Raw genomic sequence first — 21,842 nt, 5'->3', positions numbered from 1 at the left:
AAACCAGTCCATGTATTCACTAATACCTTTGAAAATCTCTTTTTTTGATTGGGTTAAAGAAGGGGGGGAGGTTTTATGAGCCTTGGCCCCCCCAGCACTACCTAGGAACTTATCCATTAAGTTCATTCAATGTTTTCAGGTTTTGATCTCATGGTATTTTCCCAAGTCCTATGATCCCACTATGTATTGCGATTGTGTGGGATTTGAATTCCCAACCAGTGATTTACAAGTCAAGAGCTTGTTTGCTTTTTATGATCCATCCAAAAGAACATAAACCTAGCCATCAAAATTAGTATTGGTTTGTATGGCCCCATTGAAAGCCGATATACCAAGCACCATATTTCCACGTTTTCGACAAGCACCCAACAATGCAAGCCAAACTGCGAGATTTTCTACTGCTGGCCCCTCCCGTATCACTGCAAGTGCCTCTTCAAAATGGCCAGCACTTCCTAGTGCCACCATCATGCACGTAAGATGCTCAATCTTTGGAGAAATTCCATATGTTTCAGTCATATCTCCAAATACACATTGTGCATGCCACAACAGTCCAGAGTGACTGCATGCAGTTAGAACACATAAGTATGCCACATCATCTGGAGAGAAGCCTTCTCCTCGCATCCTTTCTAGACAAATCAGTGCATTATGACCTTGTCCTTGATGGGAATACCCAGCCATTATGGCTGACCAAGATACTACATTTCGGATTGGAAGCTCTTCAAGTACTTGTTCAGCTTTTACAAGGGCGCCACATTTCGCATACATATCCACCAAGGCAGTGCCAAGAGCAATATCTTTCTCAAGCAAGCCTAGGCTAACAATCTCTCCATGAATTTGTATGCCCTTGTCTATGGCTCCAGTGCCTCCACAAGCCTCCAAGATGCCAGTGAAAGTAACAGTATTTGGAAAGACACCATCTCTTCGCATTTGCTCATAACACTCAAATGCTTCATGGCCTTGCTCGTGTTCGGCATAACTTTTGATTAGAGTAGACCATGAGACCACATCACGAAGACGAAGATCTTTGAGTACTTTTCTTGCATTACTGAGCATCCCACATTTAGCATACATATCCACCAGAGCATTGCCAAGCACGATATCTTTCTCGAGAAAGCCCTGGGTTTGGATCTCATTGTGGATTTTTATGCCTTTCTTTATAGCTCCCTCACTTCCACAGGCTCTTAAAACATAAGTAAAAGTGGCAATACTTGGAGACAGTCCCTCATTTTGCATCTGGTCAAAAAATTCGAGTGCTTCGAAGCCTCGTCCCGCGTTGGTATACCCTGCGATTAGTGCATTCCAAAAGACTACATTTCGAAAGGAAAGTGCTTTGGCCATCTCTTTCGATTTCTCAAGCAAACCATGTTTGGCATACATATCTACTAATGCAGTGGCGAGCGAGATGTCTTGCTCTGCAAACAAACCTCGACTTATAATATCATCATGAATATATTTACCCTTATCTATGGCTCGTGTGTTACCACATGCCTTCACAATCCAAGTAAAAGTGGTGAGATTTGGACAGAGGCCCTCATTTTGCATCTCCTGGAAACAGTTTAGTGCTTCATAATCTTGTCCATGTTGGACAAGACCGGAAAGAAGTGTATTCCAAGTGACCAAATTTCGGGTGGGAATCTCTTCAAATAACTCACGTGCTTTTGAAAGCAAGCCACATTTGACATACATATCAATCAAAGCTGTGCCAAGCACAGGATTAGACTTTAGTAAGTCTCTCTTCACGATCTTATCATGAATTTGTTTGCCTTTATCAATAGCTCCAGAGTTGCCACATGCCTTTGAGACCAAAACCAAGGTGACTGCATCTGGAGAGAATCCCTCCTTTTGCATCTTTTCTAAACATTCTAGTGCTTCATGAACTTGCCCTTGTCTGGCATACCCTGAAATCAATGCATTCCAAGATATTGTGTCTCGAGCCGGAAGTTCTGCAAACACTTTTTGCGCTTTTTCTAGCATCCCACATTTTCCGTACATATCCACCAAAGCATTCCCAAGCGCAACATCCTTCTTCAATAAGCCTCTACCAATAATCTCATCATGAATTTGTTTGCCCTTATCTATGGATTCTGTTTGGCCACATGCTTTTAAGATGCTTGTGAGAATGATTGCATCTGGAGAAAGGCCCTCACTTTGCATTCTTTCAAAACAATTCAATGCTTCATGGCCTTCCCCAGCATGCGTATATCCAGCAATAACCGATGACCAAGAAACTATAGTCCGAATCGGTAGCTCATCGATCACTTGTTGTGCTTTGCTGAGCATACCACATTTGGCATACATATCCACCAATGCATTTCCAAGCACAATATCATTTCCAAAAAAATGTCTATTAAGGATATCTCCATGAATTCGTTTGCCATTTCCAATGGCTTTAGCCATTCCACAAGCCTTCAAAATACATGTCAGGGTCACTATATTTGGAAAAAGACATTGAATTTGCATTCTTTTGAAGCAACATAGTGCTTTGTGAGATCGCCCATGTTGAAGATACCCTGAAATCAATGCATTCCATGAGACAACGTTGGGCTCTGGAATCTCTTCAAGCGATTGTTGCGCTTTTGCAAGGTCGCCGCATTTTGCATACATATTGATCAAAGCAGTGGCTAGAGAAGGGTTGTTTTCAAGTAATCCACATCTTAACAGCTCATCATGTACTCTGATACCTTGATGAAGGTCTTTGCTCTTAACACAAGCCTTGAGTAAATTCTTAAACCTAAAATCTTCCCTGTCATGACGTATAGTTTCAGTCTGGCGTGATACACTGTTATGCTCTTTCTTCAGGTCAAATGTGCTGATGTCACTCTGTTCAGCTCTGTATGGATATAGAGAGCTACTCTGCGCGGTCAAAATCAAACAAACAAACAAATAAGCAATCCCTCTCTGCCTATCAGTCACAAAATAGCAGTTTCTGTCTTACCTCAATGAGGGATTCCTGAAGTAGTCTCGCCATATCCTTCCACAGGGGCAGTTATTTAGTTTCCCTTGTCTCCATGTTGACATTACCATCATCATCATATTGACCTTGTCCTGACTTCAACGTGTTGAAATCAACATCAAGACATAACATTATATGAAATTGACCTTGTGAAGAGGCGCGAGGTCAAGAAAGGAAACCTCACGATAGTTGGGTTTTTTGGTGCGGACATTACATGCCCTAAATTGTGCACATTAGTGTTTACCGTCTTTTGACTTGACTTGACTTGACTAGAAGGAAGCCTTCTTTTATGAGACGAAGATTGTGTCTCTTCATTATGGTAACTAACCATTTGTCTCCTTGCATCATCATCCATGTACAATTCTACCAAGACATGCACAAACCAAGGTTGAACAACAATCCCTGATGATGTTAGAATCTGTGATTTTGGTTGGATTGCAAATATGTTGATTGCAACATTAAATTTGAATAGAATTTAATCTTTCATCGATACACTTAGCAATGTAATTAAGATTGAGAGATTAGAAAAAGGAATTGGATTGCACGTGTGTGTGAGTCAAAGAGAGATCAAATGTATTGATTTGAGTCATTAAAGTTGTGGCTCATGTGTTTCATACCACATTGAGAGTGGCGATCTTGTCCCTAGTTGGTATAAATGGCAGCAATAAAACCCCCTTGGATGATAAGGGAAAAAGGAAGGGAAATTAAACATGTGACAACATTGGCACAATTTTACGATTGTTAGATGTGTGATTACAAAACACACAACTCACACTAAGTAGCAATTGTTTCTCATGAAGCCTCCAAGGGAGCTTATCATATATAGTTCTTTACATTTCATCTCTACATGTAAGTGTCAATGCCGGGGTAACATAGCATCTTTGCCATTTACAGATCATCTTGGCCATTTCCAATCCTTTACGATTGGTACACGCCACATGATGTAATGTTGTGGATCCCAAAAGCAGCCTGAAAAAGCACGACAAAATCCTTTGTTAACACATACATCTAAACATGTGAAAGTTTTTTATTCTAAATCTAAAACACACAAAAATGCGAAGGCATTTATACCTTAAATTTCAAAAGTCTGACGGTATAGTTTCAAATAATATGCATGAAAGATTGATTGCTATTCGTTTTGCTTTCTGGAAAATCACCTCACAGTTACGTGTTGGATTGGAACAGGGGATTCTCCTTGCAAGAAGAACAGAAAGTAATAATGAAGAAACACAAGGAAGGATTTGCATTAGCATCCCTGCTTAAGGAATGTGCGAAGAAGAAAGACATTGCCAAAGGAGCCACCATCTACTCAGATATCATGAACAGAGGATTGCTAGAGAATAATCCTTACCTTGCTAGCAGCTTAATCAACATGTTCTCTAGATGTGGAGTTCTTACACATGCAAAAAATGTGCTTAAACAGCTTATTAACCCTTGTGTAGTTGCTTGGAATGCCTTGGTTTCCGGCTATTCACATCATAGCCTAAGTCATGAAGCTGTACATAGCTTCGAAAGGATGCCAAATGAGGGAATTCTTCCAAATGGGGTCACTTTCATTTGCATCTTGAAAGCGTGTGGAAATATTGGAGATATGAAGAAAGGTAAAGAAATCCATCATAGTCTTATAAGTAGAAACTTGTTGGATGATGATATCGTGCTTGGCACTGCCCTTGTAGATATGTACGCAAAGTGCGGGATGCTCGTTAAAGCACATCAAGTTCTTGAAGAACTCCGGGTTCGGAGTGTGGTCACTTGGAATGCAATAATTTCTAGGTATATTGAACAAGGCCAAGGTTATGGGGCATTGAACTGTTTTCAACAAATGCAAACTGAGGGTATATCCCCAAATGTGGTCACATTTATTTGCATCTTGAAGGCTTGTAGTTTTATGGGATGCATTGAAAAGGGTGAAAAAATCCAGGAGGAGATTGTTAAGAGAGGCATGTTGCTGGAGGAGGATAATGTCATGCTTGGCAATACTTTGGTTGATATGTATGTCAAATGTGGATCTTTTACAAAAGCAAAGAAAGTATTGGAAGAGCTTCCGATCCAAAATGTAGTGTCGTGGTCGGTGGTGATGGCTGGGTTTGCGGAGAACGAACACTGCCACGAGGCTCTAAATTGTTTTGAAAGGATGAGAATCAAGGGTCTAGAACCTGACATAGTAACATTCATTACCATCTTGAAGGTATGTGGGAGTATAGGGGCCATCAACAGGGGTGAAAGAATTCATGAAGAGATTGTGGCTAGTGGCTTGTTGTGGGATAATAATAATAATGGTAGTAGAAGTAATATAGTGCTTGGCACTGCCTTACTGGATATGTATGCTAAATGCGGTATGCTTAGAAAAGCATGGCTAGTGTTGGAAGAGCTTCCGGCTCACAATGTGGTTTCTTGGTCTGCACTAATTGGAGGGTATGCTGAGATAGGTCGAGCTCAAGAAGCATTAAGTTGCTTGGATGAGATGCAAATAGAGGGTCTCTCTCCAAGTTCGACCACATTGCTATGTGTTTTGAATGCATGTTATCGGTCAGGTCTCTTCAATGAGGCTCAAATACTTTTTGATAATATGAGCCAGATATATGGGGTTAATCCAGAGTTAGAGCATTATACTTGCATGGTGATGGTTTTTGGATGCTGTGGACAATTTGACAAGGCAATTGCAGTCATTCAGGAAGCTACTATGTTATCGTCAGATTCTTCTGATCTCTGGCTTGCATTATTGGATGCTTGTAGAAGGCAGGGAAGTGTAAAGATTGCTAGACTAACTTTTGATCGAGCAATACAGCTATATGACGATAATTGTGGTGAAGTTTGCCTTGTGATGGCTAACGTTTTTGGAGCCCTTGGCATGCAAGAGGATGCCAAAAAAGTTCAAGTCATGAGACTGAATTATGTTGGCCAGAAAGAAGTGAAACAAATAGTAATGGTTTAAGAGATATATTGTGGACAAAAGAAACTGATGTAATAATGTATTGCCCATTAACCCATAATAGGGAGTTCTTCACCGGCCCAGTTTCCGGGATTTGGACCAACACTGTGGGAAAACATCGAAACTAACATCAGTGGGCAGCCGATCACATATGAAGTTGTTGGGTTTAAACCACCAACATACTGGGGAACCATATGTTCTGATACCAGAAGACAATCAATCACATGTTTCTGTTATCAAGGATTTTGGATTGACACAATGTTTGGAGGAAACATATAAACCGATATCAACAACATATAGTTGTTACCATTCCATCTAATGCGATTCGAGATAGTATCACTTTTCCAAACTCGGAACTTAGCCTTTGAAAATGATCATGTATAACCATCACCATATCATCTACAGTGAGTCAAGTTACAATAGCTTCTTTAAATTCGGAGCCATGTGACTTAAACACTTAGCCATTGAAAACAAAACATGAAGTTCGTGATATTGAGCAGGAAGATCGCTGCCGCCATTACTATACCATTTCATTTAACATGTGATGAACTCACAGATGATGTTACTGGAAGATGGAATGGTTTGGTGAGGAAAGGTCACATATGCATGTGAGTCATGAGACTGAGGGTGCAAAACATTTGACTTTGATGTGTGCACAAAACTAGTGTCATCTAGCAAGGTAATAGATAGGTCTACATATGCATATGTAGACATGTCTATGGGCTATCTAATCTATTATTCTGTGTATGTTATCTTACCAAGACTATACACTTGATCGTTTGTATCAATTGACAATTACCTTGTATGTATGTAGGGACCTGAACACATATATGTGTATAAGAACATTGAATATATATGATCAATTTTAAAAGTCTCTTCTGCCTCTTAAGGTAGATCAATGGAATTTGTGACCATCTGTCTTCAAGTAGATCAATGGAGCTGGTAACCATCTGTCGTCAAGTAGATCAATGGAACTGGTAACCATCTGGCTCTAGATACAATATCGACTACAAACCACGAAATCTTTGATATCTAATTGGTCTCAATGGGAAATCCAAAAATTCATCGCTGGTTTTCTTAGCTGCAAAGAAATAAAAAAGCAGGGGCGTTGCGAGAATCGAACTCGCGGCCTCTCGCACCCAAAGCGAGAATCATACCACTAGACCAAACGCCCGATGTGTTCAGAGACTTTAGCACAATTTATTTATTAAATACTTTCTTCCAGTTACTACATTGATTTCTTATATCTTTTAATTAGTAGATTGTTTTTCCTAGCTATTGTAATTATTATATCGTTTTTCCTAGCTACGGTAAATTAGTTATTTTGGTAAACTTCGTACATGACATTATGATTTGAATAATTGCAAATACTTCTCTCTCCAAAACCCACATCACAACTCGTTGATGCAATGGATAGAGCAAAACATTACATAGAAGTGGTCAATTCTACATATAGGTAATTGCCCAAATACTAATGGCATTTAATGTAAGATCACACTTGAAATCATAGTTGTGTAAATGTGTTCCATTCACCATTATTAATCCTTTTCATTTCATTTGACACTTGCAAGGATGCCTTTTAGTTTTGATTGTGCCAATTCTATTGATTCTTTGAACAAAATGGCGAGTTAAATTTTGAAAACTCGAATCACAACTATTATGCATCAAGTTTTGGATGTTAATTTCCATTATCATTTAATGGATAGCTTGATGATTGCTTTAATTTGTAATAAAGTAACGATTAACATGGCAATATGTAGGAAACATATCGAACGAGTTATTTGGTGTATCATTTTGATTAGATCACATTTAATCAAACAAAAATTACATTTCATACAAAAATATAGGTTTTGAAGGGTACTTTGGTAAAGTAATTTTCTTTTCAATAGGTATGTACCTTTCCTAGGAGAATGATAAAAAATAGGACACAAATTGATAATATCCCCAAAATAGGCCACAAATATTTTTAAGGGATAGAATATGCATTAAAAAAGTGGTTTATGAGGAAAAGCATGGAAATAATCCACAAACTAATAACATCCTCAAAAGAGGTCACCAAATTTTAACGAAACCATACAAATGAGTTGTTGACGACAAGGACCAATGATCAATCATCAAACATTCTCTAGAGTGTAGGTGGATTTCTTATGCCCTTAGAAATGGCATCTGCTACACAATCTTTTGCTTTTCTTTTTTTCATGTTTGGCTTAGGATCAAAGGTCATGTTGTGACTCAACGAGAGTTTCAAGGACATCTACTTAGTATTATTGCTTTCAAAGTTGTACATATTAATTTCCCAATGCAACCTGTTCTGATGGAGCAGTTTTCTTTCTAGTGATGTTGGGATTATTGTGGGCGAGGCTAAGCAAAAGTTGTAATTGTCCAAGTATAAAGCAAGTCCATCCATTTTCAACATGGAGCAAGTGTGTCAACAACCAAAACCTCCACATAAGTAGTGCGTGTGGTGTCAAAGACATTGAAATTTATGTTGGCATGTATCCATTGTCGGCTTTACTTGTGATGACAATGTGCGGGAAGAGTTGTGTTGTGCATATATGTTTTAACGTGTTGCATCTAAAACATTAATCAATTCTTTTTGTGCAACAATTCATCAAAGGAGGTCTCTTTATGGAGGAATTTTTATAAAGTAACCTCAAAGAAAACAAGATAAATCCTTTTTTGAAACGTTTTTGAAAGGCATTTCTTTTAACCGTCGAAACACAAAGCATGTCTCCTACTAATTATTTTATGCCCAAATGTTTCACTTAACATTGGTTATTGGTTAAGGATAGAGATCATGATCTCATTATAGAGGAGAGCAACATAACATTTTTGTACGACTGTTTAATACACCATCTTTGTAAAGTTGTGAGTTAGAGCATTTCGAGACTGGCCGATTATTACAGCCTAACACACTTATCATGAATACAACTTTAGATTCAATGAACAAAGAGATGGATGAATATATATGTTTGGCCTTGAACATTTTGAGAGTTGAAATGTACGATGGGGGAAACTAGAAAAACTTTGGAAATACAGTAGAGTTTTTCTCCATGTCTCGAAATGCCCTCTCCCAATTGTCAATATGATCCTGAACACCATTCATCAATCCTTGCAAGGGAGAGAACAAGAGGATGAAGTGACCAGAATAACATATGCACATTTTAATTGCTCTTGAGTGGGGTTGGCCACTGGCCAAGGGCATTCCGGGGAAATAACTAAATTATAGGGGTATTTCCGGAAATAAGTAAAATTCAAGAGGAGCGAGTTTTCCCGGGGAATAAAGAAAAACCTCGGGAGTCCTCTGTTTTCTTAGCATAGCTTCTTTGAAAGGATGTTTCCATGGCGAGGCAGCGTAGATCAAGCGAATTCTCCGAAAGGATGTGTCTCTTATGGAAGGATTACTTCGGGGATCCTTCACTGTGGTATGACAATAGGAGCTCCAAGGTAAAGTATGGTTATGCTAACCAATACATGCATACATGTATGTATATATGTTATTAATGTTATCTCATGCAATGGTACGGTGTGGTACGGTGTGGTACGAATGTGATGATATGGTATGGTGTGACAAAGAGATGATTTATGCTGTTTTCATGCAGTATAATTCTAGATCGTCCCCGGACTTCCGACATAGAATCACTTGTGAGACTTTGTGGATGGATGGGTGGTACAATCCTTCTTGGGTTCTTGAAGAGCTGAAGAGAAGAGAAAACTTATTCCTCTCTACACATGAAGAGCGAAAGCTCAAGGAAATCAACAATGAAGGTATTACTTTTGCGTCATTACTCAAGGTTTGTGCCCAAAGGAAGGATCTTTGCAAAGGTACTGAATTACATGCTGATATTGTGAAGAAAGGTTTACTTGAGAAGAGCCCTTATTTAGCTAGTGCTTTGATCAATATGTATGCAAAATGTGGTGTTCTTTCAAAAGCACAACAAGTGCTTGACGAACTTCCTGTCTGTGACCTCATCTCTTGGAATGCAATAATATCGGGATATGCTCAATCTGGACAAGGTCAAGAAGCTCTAATCTGTTACAAAAAAATGCAAAAGCAGGGTCTCTCTCCTGATGCAGTTACATTCATTTGTATCTTAAAAGCATGCGGAAGTTCAAGATCTATAGTCGAAGGTAAACGAATTCATAAAGAGATTGTGAATAGGGGATTTCTAGATAATGATATTGTCCTCGGCACAGCTTTGGTAGACATGTATGCCAAATGTGGTATGCTTGCACAAGCTCAACAAGTGCTTGAAGAGCTTCAGGGTCGGAACGTAGTCTCTTGGAATGCTTTGATTTCAGGATATGCCCAACAAGGGCAGTTTCATGAAGCATTGGATTGTTTTGAGCGGATGCGAAGTGAGGGTGTATTTCCAAATCGAGTTACTTTCATTTGCATCTTGAAAGCTTGTGGGAGTGTAGGGGCTGTAGTTAAAGGGGAGGAAATTCATGATGAGATAATGAATATGGGCTTCTTAGAGAATGATAATGTGATTGGTACTGCATTGGTGGATATGTATGCAAAATGTGGACAGCTTATCAAAGCACAGAAAACATTTGAAGAGCTTTCGGCCAGGAATGCTATCTCCTGGTCTGCACTAATTTCTGGGTATGCCGAACAGGGCCAAGGCCATGAGGCATTGAATTGCTTTGAACAGATGCAAAGTGAAGGATTCTCCCCAGATGTTGTCACGTTCATTTCTCTCTTGAAAGCTTGTGGGAGTGTGGGTGCTGTGAGTAAGGGCAAGCAAATCCATGATGAGATTGTGAATAGGGTTTTATTGAAGAATCACATCGTGCTTGGAAATGCTTTGGTGGATATGTATGCCAAATGTGGTATGCTTTCCAAAGCAAAGCAAGTTCTAAAGCAGCTCCCCATTCGAGTTGTAGCTTCTTGGAATGCATTAATTTCAGTGTATAGTCAGCATGGGCAAGGTGATGAAGCATTGAAATGTTTTGAATGGATGCAACAAGAGGGTCTTGCCCCAGATGAGACCACGTTTTCTTGCTTATTGAGAGCTTGTGCGAGCACCGGAGCTATAAGTAAAGGGGAAAAAATCCATGATGATATCGTGAGTCGAGGTCTTTTACAGAAGAATGTTGTGGTTGGGACTGCCTTGGTGGATATGTATGCCAAGTGTGGCGCTCTTGCAAAAGCGCAACAAGCCCTAGAAGAGCTTCCTATGCGAGATGTAGTCTCTTGGAATGCACTAATTGGAGGGTATGCACAACAAGGCAGAGGTCATAGAGCAATGGATTGTTTCACACGGATGCGTAATGAGGGCCTTTCTCCAAATGCGGTTACCTTTTTGTGTGTGATAAGTGCTTGCAATTACTCAGGTCGACTTGATGATGCCCAAACATATTTTGAGAATTTGACTAGGGCGTATGGTATTATTCCAAACCTAGAACATCATACTTGCATGGTGGCTGCTTTTGGATATGCAGGGCACTTTGATAAGGCACTCTCGGTGATTAGGGCAATGCCGTGCTCACATTATCCAGTAGTTTGGCTTGCGCTCCTGCGTGCTTGTCGAGAGTGGGGAAATGTGAAGCTTGCGATATTTGCATTTGATCAAACAGTTCAATTAGACAGTAGTTGTGCTGCAGCATATGTCTTGATGAGTAGTATATTTATATCTGTTGGGATGCAAGATGATGCTGAAAAGGTTAGATTGCAATATGCTGCAGTGCTCAGGAGTGGAGACATGTGAAGCTTGTAATGTTGGCATTCGTTCAAACAGTTCTATTAGACAATAGTTGCACTGCAGAATGTCTTGAGGAATTCTATAGCTATATCTGTGACATGACAATATGCTGTGGTTCTCGAGGACATTGTTCAGTCTTGGATTAAGGGGTGTATAATTCAAAGAAGATATTCCATGTCGGCCTTGTCAGTACAATGGTGTAAGTTCTATGAAGGCATACATGCATTGAAAGGTAAGCGGTTTGCCATGAAGGAGATCTAGTTGCCTAGTCAAAGTGTGGCCAAGGTAACAAACTTTACAAAATGTGGCAGATCGCAAAGCTCCTAAATTCAATCTTAACGGAGAAACTGTTGGTGTAAGATTCTAATGCATTGAGATTCCTTTGAACCAAGGAATGTTACAAAAACCCCCTTTGATGATGGTACTTTTGCTCATCTTCGCATTGAAGAAAAAATGTGTGCAAACTGAGAGGAAATAGGAAGCTTAGAAATGTGTGGCCTCATGATAGTTCTTGTGGAAGAAGGAAATTCAGGAAACTCTCAACCCACCTATGGCACACCATTCAACATGAAGTCCTCGTGAAACGTATTGCTAACCTTGTATTTGAGTATCTTGAGAGAAAGCTCAATTCCATTTCTCCATGAAATGCCATATTTGGTTAAATTTCACAAAATGAAAATTGTTCTCAATGAACACTGTAAGATCCTATAAACACCTCTATGTCAACTACGCAAAGTGAGCATACATAACAGAGTTGTGATGGCGTAAAAATGGTCAAGCGGCAGAGAATGTTTTTATTATGAAGAAACTTAAAATGGATCAAACATGTCATCAAGGAGCAACATTATCATCATAGAATGTTTCATCTAGTATTATCATCATGAAACCTTCAGTTGTTTGGTAGAAGTTCAAGGATTCATGAGCATCAATGTGAAACAAGTTAAACTAAACTTGGAAAACTTCAAAATGAGTGTTGATAGTCATGATTTTGCAATATAACTTTTAGGTGTCTACATTAGCATACGTGTGTTTGGTGAGCAAGTGGTCCATGAGCTTTGACTAATATTGGAGAGTTTTAAAAATTTTGCTTCTGTTTGTGCATGACATCATCCATGACATACCCATGGCCATCTATACCCTTCCATTCTATGTGCAACCATGAAATCTCTAACCATCTATGCCCTTTACACAACCATGATATATTCACCACCATTCTCAATGCAATTGTGATGTACCTAATCATATCATTTTTGTCAGAGACTCTTTATACATTTTTGACGTGCTCATGAACATTTATACTGTTATGATATATATCAATTATTTAGATTATCTTTTGCATAAAGGTTGTTGTTGGAGTCCATGGAGCATACCACTAACATAATCGTGATTCTTATCATTATCATACCCTTAACAAAAATCAACATTGTCATACTATTCATATAAACTCATCATTACCATACCACTAAAAGCCCCACCATTGCAACAATATTCCTTAATATCATTAACATTAATCCTTAATCTAAATCCATCCTTGTCATTAACGTCAATAAATTCCTTAAAATACACAAAATCCTCACATATATATTTGATTAATTCACTTTCCCTAGATATTCCCTTTAGAAGTTATGATAATAGTGGAACACGTAAGTGACTTTGTGATTGACTACACACTCCTCCATGATGGTTCAATTTTGGTCATTAAGATGCATTGAAGCGAAGTGAACACTCTTCTTAAAGAGGGGGAGGAGGCCATATTGTCCATGTTATTTGCAATAGCAACACGACACTTTCAATACTTTTATCTCGGAAGGGGACTACGAAACAATATCATGTTATTTTCAATAGCACCATTACCCTTTTGATATGTTTGTGGGATGTAATGTGTTTGTGCATGAATTAAACGATGATGATACAAACAAAAAAGCTTCAAAGAAATACAAAAATAACTAGTGATGTAAATAAATGAGAAAACCCAAAATGGCGAAACACGCCTATGGTGACGCAATGATGAAGTGGCCCGAGGTGGAACTACCAACCCATCACGCTAGTTGTTTCCTACTCGCCTGCCACCCTCCCTTCGTTATAGGCCCAAGGAGTTGGCTCGTACTAGCCAACACTGAAGGGCACCGTTTTTAGCTATAGGTATCTACTTACATTAAGTAGTCAGTCCGAAAGGCTAGGTAAGTAGTCTCATTTTCTTGAACTTGATTGGAGGGAGATTCCTCGATTTGTGTATAAGCCTCCTTGTACAGTCTCTTTGTAATAATCCTTCCTAACTAATGGGAAAGTAGCTTCATTTTGGTAACTTTTGCGTTAAAAAGGTAAACAAGAAATAGTTTTCTTACTAGAAAACACACTCATTATATTTTACATATACATATACACATACACATACACATACATACGTACATATATGTATGTTAAAAGAAAGAAAAAAAACTTTATTTTGCAAAGTTTTTGTTAATAATTTGTTATTTGGTCTATTTTTGTTAGGTGTATTTTGTTCCTTTTATTTACTATGAACATGTGTGGACAAATACAACAACAACATCAACATAGTTATGTTTCAAGTGCAACGAGGAATATTAATTTGTGGGGTCATTGGTATGTGAAAATTTTGATTGTCTGTTGTACTTCAAAATTGGGAAAATTAATCATATAGCTTTTAAGGAGATGTGGGCCAAACTTGCTAAATGATTAGAAAATTATTCACATGGTCAAATACATATAGAGACAATATGAAGTGCTAAAGCCTAAAACCCTCATAAAATATTGATAATTGTTTAATTTACTGTTACAATAACAATAGTTAAAAACACTCAATGGCATGCTTGAAAGAATATTGAGGAATCATTTCGTTTATTACTGCTTACCTACATGGCAAGTGTGAAACCGGCAACAAGCCCCCATATAACATTGATAAGAAACATAGGCTTTATGAAACATTAGGAAGTTAAAAGGATCCTATTTAGGCCACCTAACAAGTAGATAATTAAAGTTGAATAAACTTGTGGCACCTTGTTGGAGGGTCATCGACTAAAAGAACCATTATTGTTTTGTATGCAATTCAATATGTAAAGGTCTTGAGCGAATTTTTGCTTTTTCTATTTTTGCTCTTCTCTTTTTCTTTTACGTTTTTTAACAAAAAAAATGCTCTTCTCTTTTCTTTCCATATGTGTGCAAGGTGTGCACAAAGAGGCCATGGTTAAGGACTCATGATGGAAGTGTTGTAGGGCATTGATTTCATTTTCCTTGTCATCTTCAAGGGAGGATGCCAAGCGTAGATAGGTGCTCATTGCAACATTTGGGCATCTAACCGAGAGGTAGTATGACATGTGTGTATTGTTAAGTGGTTTCATATAGAATGAGATACATACTTGTTGGGAATGCAAGTTCATATACAAAATTGAATCCATAACAATGTTGAGAAACTAGCCATCAACACTATTCAAGTTAGTCAAGTTCCCCAAATTGTATAGTTGTTGTTATAGGCATAATCTTAAGGACCAATTCTGAAGTTCATGTAATGGTAGGATAATTGAGAAACTAGTTATCCTCATGAATTGGAACAAACCCATAAGGACTTATCATCACTTATGACATCTGGTGGTGTGGGAATCTTAGGTGTTGGGATATATAAACTAGCTCCCTTCATTACGACATCTTGAGACATTGTTGAGAGTCGAGACTATTAATGAGATAAATATCTCGATTCTCTACTTTTGGGTTCATTCACACAAATATCCAAGGAAGTACATAAGTTAATATTTAGTCGTATGGGACACCAACAGTATTTTATGTTCATCTCGTGTCCTTTGTTCGGTGGTTGTGGTTGTGGTCAAGCACCCTTAAACCATTCTTTTCTAAATGTAAATCATTATTAGATATCATTCGTATTCAATTCATAATAGTTGCACATTGTGTATTAAGGTATATATGGTTGTGGATGGGCCATGCATGGGTTTCGATAGTCATGGATAGATCATCCAGAAAAAAAAAGAACAAATTTAAAAGATTACCAATCCTTTTCATATTGGTTTGGATACATGATAGAATATTACACTCACAATGAATGCTTAATTCGTCATGGTTTATGAGTACCTTCAACAATATTAGGAATGTCATGCAAGTATATAATATAGTTGCGATGGGTAATGTTTAAATCAAGGGTGCTCCTCTTGGGCATGTGAATGCATACTTGGGTATTTATTCTTAAAAGGAGAAAGTAGGATGAGTTTAAATGTTTTATTTGAGCATACATAGATATATCTTTCACTACATCAACTCCTATTCTTACCATCTTTCAAAATTTGCCGTTTATAGAGTAGAGAATTTCTTTCTAACTCATATAGATGTAGTTTTATGTTATACAATTATTAAATGCCACACTCTCTTATGTCCAAACTCATTATGACCCTTAATAATATCAAAATCAAATAGCTAAATGGTGATCAAGTGTAATGATGATTGGGTTTCAAAACCATAATTTGGTTGAGCAAGAGGGTCCTCATAATGTGTTTTGAATTTAGGCTTGGATCATAGAAGGTGTGCAACCAAGCTTTGGAAGGGTGTAATATCGTTGAGGTGTCAAGAAGATAATTAGGCTCCGAAAATGTGGGGCGATAGTGATTGTTTTATTGGAAAACACTCTGGTGAACATATGTTGAAATGGAACTAAAGCTTCACCAAGCAATCACCTTTTGAGCTTCAAATTTAATCACTTGACCACCTGCAAATTTGTGAATATTCATTCACTTTCATAGGACGTGAATTTCTTGTCGACTTTATCACAAGAGTCCCTTTCTTTTTCACCACATTCAAATATTATACACATGCAACACTCTCACATACCATGTAATGCCCTCGTTTGACCTATCACCAACCATGGTAAGACAACGAGGTTTAAAGATGAGGACATATTTTACCCTTATTGAATAGGCCTCATAGGGACTACTCATGCTATTGACATGTCACATAGATAGATAGACATCTTTTTAACGTCCACGAGAGACTGATTTGCGATCTTCTTTTTTTTTTTACTAGTAGGCCAAAGGTGCATTGTCATTTAGGAAACAATCGGAGATCATGAGAAATGTTGCCTAATGTATACTTGAATGTGGATTGTGCCGTTCCCTTCTAGATTGCAAGCTCAAAGGATGGATTGGATGAGACGTTTCATTGAATGTGAGAGGATATAGTTTCACCCAAGTCTCGAATCATCGTCATCATCATGGTGTTGGCCTTGTGTTTGTCCAATAGAATTCAACAGCAGCTCTCATGCATGCATGCATGTATGTATGTATGTATGTATGGATGTATGGATGTATGGATGTATGTACGTAAGTGTGTGTGTTAGGGGTAGTTTTGATGGCAGATAGATGGAGAATACTATGCATGCAAAACAGCACTAGTACAGATTATGCAGAAAGAAAAAAAGAAAAGCATTTGCTTTTGCTTTTGCTTTTGCTTTTTGTGTAAGTGTGTTTGAGTGGAGTTTGGTAGGAGTGTTAAAAGCACATACAAGGATAAAAAATAAAAAATAAACATAAAAAACAAATTACAGTTTTATTTTGTTTTGTTTGTTTCTTGTATTTTGGCCTCCCCTGTTTTATTTGAGGAAGACAAAAAAAAAGCCCTCCTTTCCTTACAGAGGAAATAAATCAAAATAACACCAGTAAATAGCATAAAACAAAAAGAATAAAAATAAAAAATAAAAAATAGAAAAGAAAACTTTTATTTATTTATAAATTATATTACAGGATCTCAGGTATGTTGTATGTTTTAAGTTTTAACTCAAAGTTAACTCCCTCTCTCTCTCTCTCTCTCTCTCTCTCAGCTTCCATGGCACCTTAATTGCCTCAAATAATGAAAACCAGCTTCTGATTTCTTCCTCCAATTGATATGGCTTGCGAGAAGCTTGGCTCAAAACCTGATAGATTTCAACGCAAAGGACGATCATGGTTTGTGATTCTCTCTCAATCTCTTCCTCTCTCTGTGTGTGGATAAAAAGCCCACCTCATTTTATTGGAGAAGTTTTACATTCCAATCATGATATGGTTTTTCAATGTTTCCTCGCTCCCCGGATAAAATGAGCACTTAATTGTTTTGGTAGAATTTTGAATTTCCAAGACATACTCTGTTTTTTTTTCATCTCTCTCTCTCTCTCTCTCTCTCTCTCTCCAGAGGTTCTCATTCTTCTTGCTAAATGTAATAATTCTCCAAAAACACATGCTCTGTTTTCCTTCTTGTTCCTATGATTTTCTGTGTATGACATTGTAGATTTGCTAATAATAAAAGAATTGTAAGGTTTTATTTTAAGAACAAAAACTTGTGTGTTTTTATCTTCTTGGACAATGGAGAAGTCCCCCATTTTCGTCTTGTGTGTTCAACACAATAGGTCTGTCATATCGTGGCACCATTGAAGGTTTAGGTTATAAAAAGCTCTGTAAATGTTTGCATAATGACGCAAATAAGTGTTTGGACGATATATAGATGCTGTGGTGGCATTGGGTTTGTTGAGAATTATTCCTTAGATTATGGTGAGGAACTTTAGCAAAAAGAAAACTATACTAATCTGTTGAAGTGATTCAGGTTCTATACCGCTGGGCTTCAAAGTGATGTTACAATAGAGATTTCAGAAGCCTCTTTTCATCTCCACAAGGTCAGTGTTTCTACTTCAACTCACCAAATTGCTTTTATCCACTTCCTTTGCAGTCTTGTTTTTTGTACAATTCTCCATGGTGTTTAAGGCAATGAAATATGGTTCATTATTGTTATCCAGTTCCCTCTAGTTACTCGGAGCAGGAAGCTTGCCCACATTATCGAAGCTTGCTTGGATAGGGGTGAAGAAATACCTCATATTGATCTCTCTGGGATTCCAGGAGGTCCTGATACCTTTGAACTAGCGGTGAAGTTTTGTTATGGTGTCAAGGTAGAGCTGACAGCTGCAAATGTTGTGCCACTGAGATGTGTGGGTGAGTATCTAGAGATGTCTGAAGACTTTGGAGAAGGGAATTTGATAGCCCGGACTGAGGGGTTTCTTAACCAGGTTGTATTGAGACACTTGAAAGAATGCATTCGAGCATTATCGAGTTGTGCATTCGTATTTTCCGAGGCAAAGAAACTTGGTATCGTCGGCGCTTGTGTGGATGCCATAGCTCTCAATGCTTGCACAGACCCAAGCTTGCTCGGATGGCCAATGCCGACCACTTATATGCAAAGCCCCAAAGGAAGCTTCCTATGGAATGGTATAAGCACCGGCGCGAGACCTTCGAGAGCAAGTAGCGATTGGTGGTATAATGATATAGCAATGCTAAGCCTTCCTCTTTACAAAAGAGTCATAGTTGCGATGCAAAAGCGGGGCATAAAGCCGGAGAACATTGCTGGTGCGTTGATGCATTTTGCAAGGAGGTACCTTCCTGCCCTTCACAAACGAAATTCTATCAACAAAGAAGTAGGAGGGAGTAAGCTTAGATTGCTATCTCTTTCATCAGTTCCATCCGAAGGTGATCAGACCGTTATCTTGGAAACCATAGAAAACCTTTTACCTATGCAAAAGGCTGTTGTTCCTATAAAGTTTCTTTCTGAATTGCTTCAGAATGCTATCTTGTTGTCTGCAAGTGCTGATTGCCGAAGCAATATAGAGAGGAGGATTGGTTTGCAGCTTGAACATGCTAGCTTGGAAGATTTGTTGTTTCCGAATCTAGCTTACAATGTCGAGATTTTATATGATATAGACTGTGTTCGCAGAATTGTCGATCATTTCCTCTTTTTTGAGCAATCGGCTGGACATATACCATCTCAGACATTTGATAGTGTAAGTGATGATGATGATGACGATGATATTGATGAGAATGTCATTAACTCGCCTTCACTTACTCCTATGAGGATAGTAGCAAGGCTCATAGATAACTATCTTGCGGAAGTTGCTCCAGATGTGAATCTAAAGGCATCAAAATTTCAAAATCTGGCTGAAGCTCTCCCAAATTATGCCAGAATTTCTCATGATGGGCTTTATCGGGCTATTGACATATATTTGAAGGTATGTTTCCTATAATACTCTAATTTATGCCCTCTCGAAGAGGCAGTCTATTCTTTTAAGATTTGCTGTGTTAAATGTATTAGATTGATTCATAAGTTTAGATTCATGTTTTTTTGGGCATCATACTAGGCTATTTTTTATGTGGATTACATTTTTTTTATGCTTGAAATGGTATGAGAATAGGGTGCAATGCTGAAATTTGTGATTTGCAAGTGATTTATTGTCTCCATTTATGCTGTAAAGGCTCATCCATGGTTGCGGGAGGAAGAAAAAGAGCGGCTTTGCCGATTAATGGATTGCCAGAAGCTTTCACTTGAGGCTTGTTCGCATGCGGCACAGAATGAACGCCTCCCGCTACGTATCATTGTGCAAGTTCTTTTCTTTGAACAATTACAACTCCGGACAGTGATAGCAAGCTGCTTCATGATTGATGATGATCCTCACCCCTTTTTGCCTCATCAATCCTTGCCTGATGGAGTTGTGCAAGGTGTGGCTTTAAGGGCTGATGGATGGGCCAATGCTCTCCGTGACAATCAAGCTTTGAAAGTTGACATGGACCATATGAAAAGGTGTATTAACAAACTCGAGAGGGAGTGCTCGGGTATGCATGAGGAGCTCGAGAAGCTCAGGAAAGGTCGAGCCTCGCAAATGCCGAACCCTAGAACTCTCGGAGGCAAGCTCAAGTCTCATATATGCCGGACTAAAGGAAATGATGTCGAGGATCAAAGCCATCCGGGTTGCGGTTCTAAGGCCTCTCGTTCAAGAAAAACTAAGCATCCTAGAGACTGAACTCTCTCTCTCTCTCTCTCTCTCTCTAGCTCATGACCATGTAAAATTCTTTTGTAATAGATATATCAAAAATTTCAAAGCTTTGGCACCGTTGGACCTTGCATCAAAGAGGCCAAAAGCCGTCTGAAACCACCGACATCGTAAACCATTTAGATTATGCGGCACATTTCTACATTGGGTAGTGGTGTGTACCTTGTAGAGGATGGCTTGTGCTGATGCAATTCATTTAGATGTTCTTGTACAATCTCAGAGTAGAGGTGTCTCCATGGCTTTCTTCTCAAATGGTGTTTTCGTTTGCAATTTCAATTTCTTGACATCAATTAATATTCTTATTTGGATTTGTGAAGGTTCTGTGGTATTTTAAAATCCTTAGCATGCATTATGGAGCTAATTTGGGAAATGGGTTCTAATCGATAGCTCAATTTGTACTGATTGGGTAGTTGCCTTAATAAGGATTAGAAAGAGTTTGATGCATTGATGTTTGTATATAATTCCATGGGAGTCATTCCCTTGGATCATGAAATGTTTAAGTAACGGATTTCCATCTTAAGGCTTTGACACTCCACATTTCATCACTCATCAGTTCTCTCGACAAACATAACATATACATCTGAAATGACCCTTAATTTCTTCCACACTCCCTTCTCTCCAAGATCATCCATTTTTGTTTGTTTTTACCAAGATGCACCAATGATACGAAGTGGACAATCTAATGTTCCCCGTCTAGTCTTGACTAGAACTAGAGTTGCAATCCCCAAGAACGGAAAAAAATAATCTACTTATGGCCCCAAATAGACACAATCAAACATTTTTCCATCGACTCTCAGCTAGAATTATAGTTGCAATCTCAAAATCGTGTATTGAAGATCGAAATTGGCTTGTCTCAAGGAAAAGAAAAAGAACACAAGGAAGGATGTCCATGGAGTATTCAAGAAAGGGAAAAACATAGTATAACACAAACGGGAACAATTAGACAAGTAACGACATATGGAAATTTGTATCGTTGAACAACATGCCCAATTTGACCATTCGTTGTGACTTCTTCAACAATAATTGTGGTGATTTCTTTTTCATCCTATCTTCGATTTGCATTACACGAGTTGGAAAATTTGGATATATCTGTTAAGGATCTTTTCTCATGTCAAGCGATTTCATCATTTGCTTTAGGGTCCATTGGCACTTATCTTTCCAACCCAACAAAATATGATCCACATGTAAAACCTTTTTTCTTTGCCGGAAGTCTTTCCTTGTATATATTAAGTTGGACACAAATGTTTCTCTTTTGTAGTTGTAATCCATAAATGCAAAAGTTTTCGATATATATTGCATTCATTGGGTCATTTAATCACATCCGAAGTTATGCTGTTTTTGGCATTGAGCTTTTACAGTTTTACTAGCAAAAAAATTGAATTAAAATTTGTG

The 21,842-nt window shown here is 38.2% G+C and overlaps 4 protein-coding genes and 1 non-coding gene across 5 annotated transcripts; 3 read left to right on the top strand and 2 right to left on the bottom strand.

Annotated features, from left to right (window-relative positions):
• Nucleotides 1-276: 276 nt before the first annotated feature.
• LOC147862897 (pentatricopeptide repeat-containing protein At3g09040, mitochondrial-like) lies at nt 277-2,965 on the bottom strand. Its single transcript, XM_087321161.1, has 2 exons — nt 2,933-2,965; nt 277-2,850 (listed from the first exon to the last, which is right to left on the bottom strand). Exons 1-2 carry the CDS (start codon nt 2,963-2,965, stop codon nt 277-279), a joined length of 2,607 nt encoding a protein of 868 aa, XP_087177287.1.
• Nucleotides 2,966-3,355: 390 nt separating this feature from the next.
• LOC147862896 (pentatricopeptide repeat-containing protein At2g13600-like) lies at nt 3,356-5,885 on the top strand. Its single transcript, XM_087321160.1, has 3 exons — nt 3,356-3,395; nt 3,777-3,825; nt 4,115-5,885. The coding sequence occupies exons 1-3, from the start codon at nt 3,356-3,358 to the stop codon at nt 5,883-5,885; spliced, it is 1,860 nt and encodes a 619-aa protein (XP_087177286.1).
• Nucleotides 5,886-6,984: 1,099 nt separating this feature from the next.
• On the bottom strand, nt 6,985-7,056 carry TRNAP-UGG (transfer RNA proline (anticodon UGG)). The gene has a single exon. It is a non-coding gene; the product is annotated as a tRNA-Pro (tRNA).
• Nucleotides 7,057-9,186: 2,130 nt separating this feature from the next.
• Nucleotides 9,187-12,279, top strand: LOC147862894 (pentatricopeptide repeat-containing protein At2g33680-like). Its single transcript, XM_087320916.1, has 2 exons — nt 9,187-9,329; nt 9,485-12,279. Exons 1-2 carry the CDS (start codon nt 9,225-9,227, stop codon nt 11,594-11,596), a joined length of 2,217 nt encoding a protein of 738 aa, XP_087177042.1. The 5' UTR covers nt 9,187-9,224; the 3' UTR covers nt 11,597-12,279.
• Nucleotides 12,280-17,360: 5,081 nt separating this feature from the next.
• LOC147862893 (BTB/POZ domain-containing protein At1g30440-like) lies at nt 17,361-20,500 on the top strand. The gene is made up of 4 exons (XM_087320919.1): nt 17,361-17,550; nt 18,182-18,251; nt 18,372-19,631; nt 19,875-20,500. The coding sequence occupies exons 1-4, from the start codon at nt 17,492-17,494 to the stop codon at nt 20,418-20,420; spliced, it is 1,935 nt and encodes a 644-aa protein (XP_087177045.1). The 5' UTR covers nt 17,361-17,491; the 3' UTR covers nt 20,421-20,500.
• Nucleotides 20,501-21,842: the final 1,342 nt, after the last annotated feature.

This window comes from Azolla caroliniana, unplaced genomic scaffold, assembly GCF_043228905.1.
Source record: "Azolla caroliniana isolate FFs.n. ecotype wild unplaced genomic scaffold, voAzoCaro1.0.p SCAF_6, whole genome shotgun sequence".
Lineage (NCBI taxonomy): Eukaryota > Viridiplantae > Streptophyta > Polypodiopsida > Salviniales > Salviniaceae > Azolla > Azolla caroliniana.
Note: the sequence above shows the minus strand (reverse complement) of the source record. Positions and strands in the feature narration are given on the sequence as shown.

Coding starts and splice junctions, on each gene's coding strand:
- LOC147862897 (XM_087321161.1), bottom strand. CDS start 2,965: ATGGCGAGACTACTTCAGGAATCCCTCATTGAG. Junction 2,851..2,932: donor TTCAGGAATCCCTCATTGAG/GTAAGACAGAAA, acceptor TTGACCGCGCAG/AGTAGCTCTCTATATCCATA.
- LOC147862896 (XM_087321160.1), top strand. CDS start 3,356: ATGATGTTAGAATCTGTGATTTTGGTTGGATTGCAAATAT. Junction 3,396..3,776: donor TTTGGTTGGATTGCAAATAT/GTTGATTGCAAC, acceptor TATCATATATAG/TTCTTTACATTTCATCTCTA. Junction 3,826..4,114: donor GTCAATGCCGGGGTAACATA/GCATCTTTGCCA, acceptor ATCACCTCACAG/TTACGTGTTGGATTGGAACA.
- LOC147862894 (XM_087320916.1), top strand. CDS start 9,225: ATGGCGAGGCAGCGTAGATCAAGCGAATTCTCCGAAAGGATGTGTCTC. Junction 9,330..9,484: donor ATGACAATAGGAGCTCCAAG/GTAAAGTATGGT, acceptor GTTTTCATGCAG/TATAATTCTAGATCGTCCCC.
- LOC147862893 (XM_087320919.1), top strand. CDS start 17,492: ATGGCTTGCGAGAAGCTTGGCTCAAAACCTGATAGATTTCAACGCAAA. Junction 18,252..18,371: donor CCTCTTTTCATCTCCACAAG/GTCAGTGTTTCT, acceptor ATTGTTATCCAG/TTCCCTCTAGTTACTCGGAG. Junction 19,632..19,874: donor CTATTGACATATATTTGAAG/GTATGTTTCCTA, acceptor TATGCTGTAAAG/GCTCATCCATGGTTGCGGGA.